This window comes from Crotalus tigris, unplaced genomic scaffold, assembly GCF_016545835.1.
Source record: "Crotalus tigris isolate CLP2741 ecotype Arizona unplaced genomic scaffold, ASM1654583v1 scf7180000017550.10884619, whole genome shotgun sequence".
Classification (NCBI taxonomy): Eukaryota; Metazoa; Chordata; class Lepidosauria; order Squamata; family Viperidae; genus Crotalus; species Crotalus tigris.
The window spans coordinates 5889714-5899488 of NW_024096468.1; the positions used below are offsets into that span (position 1 = coordinate 5889714).

At 42.6% G+C, this 9775-nt stretch overlaps 1 protein-coding gene across 2 annotated transcripts; it reads right to left on the bottom strand.

Annotated features, from left to right (window-relative positions):
* Positions 1-439: 439 nt before the first annotated feature.
* Positions 440-8716, bottom strand: IFT20 (intraflagellar transport 20). Of its 2 annotated transcripts, XM_039341669.1 has the most exons (5): positions 8306-8690; positions 7152-7298; positions 6295-6380; positions 2606-2709; positions 440-932 (listed from the first exon to the last, which is right to left on the bottom strand). In XM_039341669.1, exons 2-5 carry the CDS (start codon positions 7276-7278, stop codon positions 851-853), a joined length of 399 nt encoding a protein of 132 aa, XP_039197603.1. In that variant the 5' UTR covers positions 7279-7298; positions 8306-8690; the 3' UTR covers positions 440-850. The 2 variants fall into 2 exon arrangements, with proteins under 2 accessions (XP_039197603.1, XP_039197613.1); XM_039341679.1 differs by lacking the exon at positions 2606-2709 and having other exon boundaries at positions 8306-8716.
* Positions 8717-9775: the final 1059 nt, after the last annotated feature.

The following is a 9775-nucleotide window of genomic DNA, read 5'->3' on the forward strand; positions in this document are numbered from 1 at the left end:
TTAAATGAATCAGGCTTCCCCAATAACTTTGCTTGTCAGAAGGTCACAAAAGCTGATTGCATGACCCCCCCCCCGGACAGTGCAAAAATGTCATTAATATGAACCAGTTGCCAAGCATCCGGATTTTGATCACGTGAGCAAGGGGACGCTGCAACGGGTGCGTGAAAAACGGTCGTAAGTCACTCTTTTCAGTGCCGTTGCAACTTTGAACAGTGACTAAATGAACTGTTGTAAGTCGAGGACTACCTGTACATGCCATCTTGACTTTTTGACCACAACCCCATGGATGGAAGATTGAAGGTTGATTCAGATGCCTTCCTCTTTCTCCTCCCTCTCCTGTTCCTTCTCTCTTTCACTATTTCTGTCTCATCCGTTTCTTTTCTCTATCCAGCATCAGTCTGATGTAAGTGCAGTAGTGAAAACAGCAGGTCATGCAGAGTTTCCAAGGATAGTTAATTGTTCCTTGAAAGCATGTTGTTTTTTATTTTCTTAAAAAGTGGGGAAGGGGCACAAACCCAGTGAGAAATACAGTTTAGTGATTGAAACTCTCATTACAAAACAGCTGCTAAAAAAAAGACTTAAATACAGGAATTGCTCCTTCCTTTTCATCCTTTGGAAGCATATCCAATCGCAAACATCTTCCCTGGGAACCTGCCAACCGTGGTTTCCATCATCCCCAACTACAGGACAGGCTGCTTGAGGACAATGAAAACTCTCCGGGTTGGACAGGGGATCTTGCAAGGGGTATCCTTCAGTCGACGCTTCCACAGCCTGTTCAAATTGCCTGGATCTGGAACAACAGGAATGGGTCAAGTTCTCTTGGTCTGTTGGTGGCCATCAGTTCTTGGGTCTACTTCTGGAAGATAAACTGGTCAATGAATTCATTCTGGTCTGCTTCTATTTTGCACAGTGTTTGATACTCGACTCGGTACCTGAGGATCAAGGAAAGCAAAGAGTGAGTTGGCTGGGCTGAAGGCAACTGGAAGAATGAACAACTGGGGAAGATTTTTCAGCTGGGAGGAAGAGTTACGACAGGAACAAAAGCTGATGGCTTCTATGTGTTTGCATTCTTGAGTTATTCAAGAAGTATCAGAACACTTTAGGGAGCAAAAACACTTCCAGCATTCTTTTGAATTCTTTGGCAGCTGTTTTATGACAACCGGCTCCAAGAACATAGAGGAGAACCCTCCCTGATGGATGTAGGGGATGGCCAATCAGGCTGCGCTGGGCAGATGAGGGAGGGAGGAAGAAAAAGTGTTCTAAGAGTGTTTGGAAGGCCGTGCAATTAATTGGCCCTTTGGAAAAAGGGAGGCTGTGCTATTTGGCATTTGGTGTACATGTATATTTAAGCACTTTAGAAGGCCTCCAAAGATAACTGTGATACTAATAGAATACACTGTATGTAGCTCAGGGTTGAACTATGGAACCCTTGGTGTACTCTGTTTATATATAGTACTGGTAGCTTGTGGGAGTGTGATTTTTTTTCTTGTTAGCTTTTTGATTGCAGTATTGTTTTTTGCTTATTTGTCTGGTGTTAATTCTTGCTTATCTGGAGGCTGGCAGCTGAAGCAGATGCATTCTGGTCTTTTAGTTTCCTTCTTAGGTTTTTTTTAATTGTCTCTTTTGAATGGTGTGTAAATGTAGCTTATCTCTAGGTGTCTATTGATGGCTGAATAGGGAGCAAACCCCATACTCATTAACACTGGCCGATGTTACCTAGTTGGGTCATGAAACATCTGCAAGCAAACAGCCAAGCTCAGAGAGCAACAAGAATTCTGTAACAGCGATAACTAGTCTCAGGGGGGTCTCCCCTCTCAAGTGCTAAATAACTTGCTCTTCCCAAAATGCAAATCTACGATGCACTCCTGCTTTCTCCTACCTGGCAAGCAAAGTGTCCACAGGGAGAAGATCAAAAGAGTCAAGATGGTGACCACATCTCTTTCCCCCATTTATGCAATGCATGTGAAAGAGGGGAACTGATGCTATCGCAATAATGCAATTAAGCAAGCCACTTTCTCTGACTTGGAGACCTAACAGCATCTGCCAGAATTCCCAGTGCTGTGGTTGAAATGGAGAATGTCAGCCCAAGGGAAGGCCTTAAAACATAGCCTCATCTTCTCTTTATTAGCTTTTCCCATCAGGGCCCATTTGACCCTCCTGAGGTTTACTTGGAAACCAACACCACTCAGCAGAGGGGGAACACACAGCATCCATCCTTTACAGAAGTATCTTCTGTGACTGCTCCACTCCAATAGAAAAAAAAAATTAAGTAGAGAAGAATCTAGGACAGCTTTTCTCAGCCTCAGCAACTTTAAGAAGAGTGGACTTCAGCTCTCAGAATTCCTCAGCTAAGGCTGATAAACACTAATATAGGATAAGAAATCTCGTGATACGGCCCCAAGCAGGGGAGCAAGACTGCCAAAATCTTGTATGAATTCAGATCCCTGGGGGGGGGGGGAGTTGGGAACAGAAAGAAAATATCCCTCCTTGATAATAAGGATCAGAAGCTTTAAGGACAGCAGACCTATTGAAGCTTCAGCTTTTGAGGCCAGAAAAACGGGGATGAGCTCAGCACCTATTTGCAAATTCCTTTGTCCATTCTAACCTTTCCAGCTGCGTCTTCTTCTCGGCGATTAATGCTTGGAGTTGTTGCTGCTGGGCCTCTCTTTGCTTTGCTATGGACTTCAGTAAGTTACGGGCCCCAATTGCCTGCAAAAGGAGAAGCCTTTGTTTTTTTAAAAAAGTAAGTATTTTTGTTTCCATGCAATCCTTCTAAATAGAGCTAAATAGTTAGCGCTGCTTTACCTCTAAAGATATCTGTGGCTCATCCATTGGTAAGCATCTACAGCAGGGGTGTAAAACTGACAGCCTGCAGGCTGGATGCATCATAGCAAAACCGTGCCCACCCCATTGCTGGCAATGACAAAAAAGTCATGATACATCGCGACGCGACACGTTGCGAGTTTGACACCCCTGATCAGTGTGCTATCTGTTTTTATCCTTATTGGGTCTCATCTGCCTCCTGATGGTCAAATAATGTCTACCAATCATTGATAAGCAATGACACTGTACTATGGAGGTTGTCCAACTGAATACCACCTTTAACTAACAATTTGCAATTACAGGTAGTCCTCATTTAGTGACACAATTAGGATGGGTAACTCCATCATTAAGTGAAATGGCCACTAAATGGGAAATCATGTGATTGCAACTGTGCTTTCGTTTTTCTCACTTGCCTGTAATTTAGAATGCTCACTCTGGCACTGGGGTAATTAGCAAGAAGGGAATTAATGTTTGTACTTAATTCATTGAAGAGGAAGGGATTACAAGAGAGTAATCAGGCACACAATAGGGAATACACATCGAAAGCAATATGGTGGTGCCAGAAACTGTGAGCATGCTATGCAAACAGCCCAGAATATTCCCCATTATGTACTTGCTTACTCTTTTTAATCTGTTTCTCTCCAATCTCCCCACTCTGCAAGGGGGTGGGGGAAAGGAAAAACAATAGATTAGGTACAGGACACAGTGGATTAATGTAATGGTGATTAAGTGATTAAGTGACTGAGAGATGCTATACTGTTCGTAAATGCAAGCGATAGTTGTATGTTTTTAGTACCATTGTAAACAAGGCAATCATTAAGGGAGTACACAGTGGCAAAGGACACAGAATACTTCTTGCCCTCTTTAATTTTTATAACTGATTACATTAAAAAGAAAGTAAAACCCTTTTTTTAAAAAATGGCAGACACCTTGTTTATCAGTTAATCTCCCAGAGCTATTTTTGAGAAGTAATCCCATTTAGTTCACGGGGACAAGGGGGGTTACTTCTTGATAATGCTGTAATTTAAGAACATAATTGTACTTTGGAATATATCTTTTTTAATATGGGTTATTCTTATAAAAAACCCTACATAATTCAGCTGTAAAAATTCCAGTCCTTAATCATAATTATCATTTTTTAAAGCAAACAACTGGCTCCTTTTTTTAAACAAAGTATGTTTTTAGTTTTAGAATGTTGCTCTTCTAAAGGAGGGCTACACAAACAGAAACAGATCAAACGTCTTTTTAAAAATCTGATACACCAGTTTAAAAACATAGAATTCATCAAAGGAATGTTAAAGTAATTAATTAAAATATATTTATGTTTCCTGTTTCTATGCAGGCAGGACATCAAGGCAGCTTAGAAGACTAAAGGGGAAATAAAAAACTAAAGACCTTTTTAAACTCCTAAATCTGAAGCAGGAAGGCTACAGCAGGACTGTCCAATCTTGGGAGCTTTAAGATCTCTGGACTTCAACTCCCAGAATTCTACATGCTGCTGTCTGGGGATTTCTGGGAATTGAAATCCACACATCTTAAAGTTCCCAAGGTTGGTAAACACTGGTTTTAGGCAAATTAGCTGCAACACATCGCAAGCCATATTGAGAGAAACTCAATTATAGCATGAACACACCACTTGTCATATAGTAACAATCCCTCCCTACATGCTGCCACAGTTGTTAAACATATCACTACAGTTGTTAAATGAATCGTGTGGTTGTTAAGCAAATCCAGCTGTCTCCACTGACACTGCTTGTGAATGGCAATTACTGGTATATGACCCCGACACACTTTGGCATAAAATTAGGCACAATTCACTTAATAACCACTGCAACCATTGTAAATACATGTGCCTGAATTTTGATCATATGACCATGGGGATGCTGTGAGAGTTGTTAAGTGTGAGGACTGGTTGCAAGGTGACTTTTTTCAATGCTATATTATAAATTGGAACAATCACTAGCCAAATAGTTGTAAATCAAGGACTACCTGTATCTGCTTTTTCTCCAGGATCCTAAGACAGTGTACTAAACACACACTCCTTCAATTTTCCTCTCTTACACTAGCATCCTTGTGAGGTAGGCTGGCCACAGAGAGAGTGACTGACTCAACAGGAGCTTCTGGAGCTGGGGGAGAGGGGCCAAAACCAGGTCCTTCTTATCCTAAGTCATGGGTGTCAAATTCGCCGCATCACGTGATGTGTCGCAACATATGCCACTTTTTTCACATTGCCGGAGCTGGGCTGGGCATGGCCTCTGCAGGATGCAACCGGCCTGTGGGTCGGCACTTTGACACCCTTGTCCTAAGTCAAACTACAACTCTTACACCACATCTGGAAGCAGTTATCTTGCTACCAGTAAAAAATGGAAAAAAGTAACAATAACAATAATAGAGTTGGAAGGGACCTTTGAGGTCTTCTAGTCCAACCCCCTGCTCAGGCAGGAAACCCTATACCATTTCAGACAAATGGCTGTCCGGTCTCTTCTTAAAAACTTCCAGTGTTGGAGCATTCACAGCTTCTGGAGGCAGGTTGTTCCACTGATTAATTGTTCTAACTGTCAAAAAATTTCTCCTTAGTTCTAAGTTGCTTCTGTCCTTGATTAGTTTCCATCCGCTGCTTCTTGTCTGAACTTCAGGCGCTTTGGAGAATAGCTTGACTCCCTCTTCTTTCTGGCAACCCCTGAGACACTGGAAGACTGCTATCTGGTCCCCCTTCGTCCTTCTCGTCATTAAACTAGACATACCCAATTCCAACATTTATACGTTTTAGCCTCTAGTCCCCTAATCCTCTTTGTTGCTCTTTTCTGCCCTCTTTCTAGAGTCTCAACATCTTTTTTACATCATGGTGACCAAAACTGGATGCAGTATTCCAAGTGTGGCCTTACCAAGGCATTGTAAAGTAGTATTAACACTTCACGTGATCTTGATTCTATCCCTCTGTTAATGCAGCCTAGCACTGTGTTGTTTTTTTTGGCAGCTGCAGCACACGGCTGGCTCATATTTAAGTGATTGTCTACTAGGACTCCGAGATCCCTTTCACAGTTATTGTTCAAAATTGTAATTGTTCAAAAGTCCTTAAAAACCATGATAGGTGCCCGGAGGTTTCAAAGCACGCTCATAAAATGTATTCTTCAGCCTGGACCTGCTCCCATAGAATCCTGCCAGCCACTGCTGCCTACCATTATTCCACAAGTATCAGACAGAGAGGCTCTAAGCTGGGTCCCTCTGATGTACAATCTGGCAGGTTCTCATTTTTAATTGTTTTCCCCCATAATATTTTTAAAAGTTGGCCAAGGCAGAGGCTCAGTTGAGTCCAAAGATATTTAGAATGTCTGCCCGTGGATGAGAACACTTTCACTCAAAACATTTTCACCTCTTTCTACTCAAAGACAGAAAGACTTTTTCTGAAGATTGAGAGGGACTGTCCTTCAAATCAGATATGGGAAATATTCCTTTATAATGTTCCTTTACCTTAATCTTCTCATTTTCTGTGGCTTTTGCTAGCTGATCTACAAGTTCAATGAGGTTGCCCACTATTTTTTTAAATTCTGCAATTTCTGTAAAGGAAGAAATCAGTAAAAAGAAAAGGTTTACATCCAAGCTCATAAGACAAGGGACCATAGAGTTAATATGGCAATTTCTATTATAATTTTTAGAGCGCTAATAATCACTCTTGTTTGGAATCATTAGAGAAAAGTGCCTCTGACAATTTGCTCATCCAATCAAACAAGGACTTTTAGAAAGATATAAAACTCCACCAATGCACACAGACACAAATATATTATCCTGCATACAGGCCTACACATCCAAGCACAAACACAGATGTCACAAACAGTCGCTCTGCCTAAGAGGAAGCCCTTTAACTTGCTTTTGGAGATCAAGTTTAAGATAACTCTCATTTTTGCAGGGCCCACCAGTTACAACAATCTGAACCTCTATCCCTGCCCTTAGAAGAAACATCCTTTTCTCACTTAGACAGATGTCTGATGGGCAGGCTGTTAAGACCTGCAGAAGTGAGAGCTGAAAGACAGAAAGGGCCTGGTAGCAGTTGATGGGAATATATTCGGTCCTAGTTCCAAATCCAAATGGCTACGACATTCTCAGGTCCCAGAGTTGTTCTTCTCTGTCCTGGTCTAAATGAGTCATTTCTGCATGGATCAGAAGAAAGAAAACTAAAACATGTGGCCAGTTATGGCATCTTCCAGATGGGCTAAGCTACAAGTCACTCCACAACCATCCCTTACTAACCACATCTATGTGAACCAGGCCTCCAACGTCATCCTGCTATGGAGTGGCAGCTCTTTCTGCAATTAGCCAAGAAGACTTACTGTCTACAAACAGTCTGCATTCCTCTTTCAGCTCTGTGGTTTGTTGGGCCACCTCTGGATCCAAAACCCTCAGTTTGTTCAGCTCATCAAAGTGGAGACCCGCCTCCCCTAGGATGTCTTTGGCCATTACGAACTCTTTGCAGGTGGCTGGAGAAAAGAATCAGGTTGGAGAAACATCAAGGTTCTGGTTCCAGAGAGGAGGAAAGAGCAGATCTTGGAGGATATTTTAGAAGTTCTTCCATATTTTGTAAAACTAAATAAGAAACCTTCCTGGAAATAAACAAGCAATACCCCCAACTCCCTTTTAATCCCATTTTTTTTAAATTACTGTTCATAATATTTACTAATGTAGATGATTATCCATAAGAATACTTTTCTTTTGCAATCTAGCAAGTGCAGTTTTTCTGGGTTTTCTCAGTAAGTCTGGCCACAAAGCTTATTCCAGAGTAAATGTGCTCAAGACTGCAGCTTGATTTGTGAAGATTGTGATCCTACACAACCGGCAATGAACAAAGTGATGTTGTCATCTATCACCTTAGGCCTCTAAATTGTGGCAGGTCCGACAGATGTTTACTGCTGAGAACACCACAAGCTGGAACAATAAGGAATATATTGCGAGACAGTTTTTTCCCTGGGCTTAAATCCCCTTTTGTTGGGAGGATTGGGGCAAGAGGTTACCCCAAATTGGTAAATTTTAAAATCTTTAATTATTGTGATGAATGGGGATTGCTATTCCCTTGGGAGGGGGGTGTTCCACAGTGTTTCACTATTCATATCCGCAATTTTTCATAAACTGGAGAAGACAATATCGAAAACTCTTAAAAACGGAGTTCCCTTCATCCCAACAGAGATGGGGAAAAAGGGGGCTCTCATTCCGGAAACACCAGTGCTTACAGCTTATCCCCCCCCCCACCTGATGTCCTCCAGATGTGACTCCCACAATTCCTAGCCAATTACACCTTGCCCCAAACAATTCTTTGTTTCCAGGAGCCACCCGACGCCATTCTCTACTATCGCTCCCTTGCAGCTGACACCTAATGGCTGCTCCTGAATCTGGAGGTTCCATCTCTAGGACATACAAGTAAGCAGCCTCCTCCACCTTCTCCTCCTTTTCTTTCCTACCTTATCCCCGACTTGAAGACCTCCCTACTTACCTGCAGGGACCCTAAATGTTTCCCCGGTGCCCCAAGCTCGCCGCCACTTTCAGCTGCCACGGCGACAGAAAAAACAGCAACAGCCGCCGCCGCCTCTGCCCCGCCCACACGGCATATCCCATGCGCTCGTAGGGGGAAGGGGAGCGCCGGCTTCGCTTGGCATTCTGGGAACCGTAGTTCGGTGGGAAGAATCCAAAGCGTAGGAAACGGTAGGGGTCGCAACGAAGCGGAGAGGGCACGAGACAGATGATGTCGGAGAAGGGCTTTCGATCTATGACCGCAAAGATCCCAGGCAGAACTCATTTCTCTATTCAATTTCTACAGCTTCCCATCTCAGCCAAGTGACTCTGGGTGGCTAGCAGTTATAGTATAACAGTAACAGAGTTGGAAAGGACCTTCGAGGTCATCTAGTCCAACCCCCTGCTCAAGCAGGAAACCCGATACCATTTCAGGCAAGTGGCTGTCCAGTCTCTTTTTAAAAACCTCCAGTGACGGGGGCACCCACAACTTCCGAAGGCAAGCCATTCCACTGGTTAATTGTTCTCACTGTTAGGAAATTTCTCCTTAGTTCCAGGTTGCTTCTCTCCTTGGTTAGTTTCCATCCATTGTTTCTTGTCCTGCCTGCAGGTGCTTTGGTAAATAAATTGGTCCCCACTTCCTTGTGGCAGCCCGGAGCTAAAATTGGAAAACAGTTAAAACAATTTAAAACAGTACAACAATAGAAACATTCAAAAAATAAATCCACGCAGCAGCCAAAATAGTGAACCAACTAACAGTAAGGCCAAAAAATGCGGCTATTAACATACACAGGTGCCCCTGTAAGCATGGGTGCCAGTCCCATCAATGGAGCCGTTTTCTCAAGCCACAACACACAGAGAGGGAAGCATGCATATTACAAAATTCACACAACACAAACAACCTGGTCAATTGAAACCTAGCAGCTGTAATTGCACAACATGATAAATCTGGTTTGTAGCTTTTGTAGCTTAGCATGTTAAAGCATGTAAGCCAACTTTGTTTCCTGACCGTGTTGAGTTAATCCAAAAAGGGTTTAATTCAATCAGTAGCTTAAACATATCGAGTAGAGTTTTCGATAACAAGTCAAGGAATATAAGGCTGGAGTCCTAACTGAATATTTTCTTAACCCAGGAACAAGCCTCAATCAGCTCAATTTTGAATAGAAAAACAGTCACGGGTAAAAGAAAAAGTTTTTTTTTACAGATTAGAAAAGTTGAAATCTTACACATTGTTATCTCGATTGGCCTAAGAAAAATATTGCCATATGTTGTCCAGATGTGTTGATTGGTAATGACAGGAGTCGAAATTCAACCGATACGGATTTTACCGACTTCTTTTAACGAGTAAACGCCTTTGCCATGATTTCCTGCCAGAAAACGCTCGATAGCTCCGGCTTCAGCAGGCGAAAGACTGCTGAATGGATGGCGAAAGACATTGCCGTGGCTTGTCGGG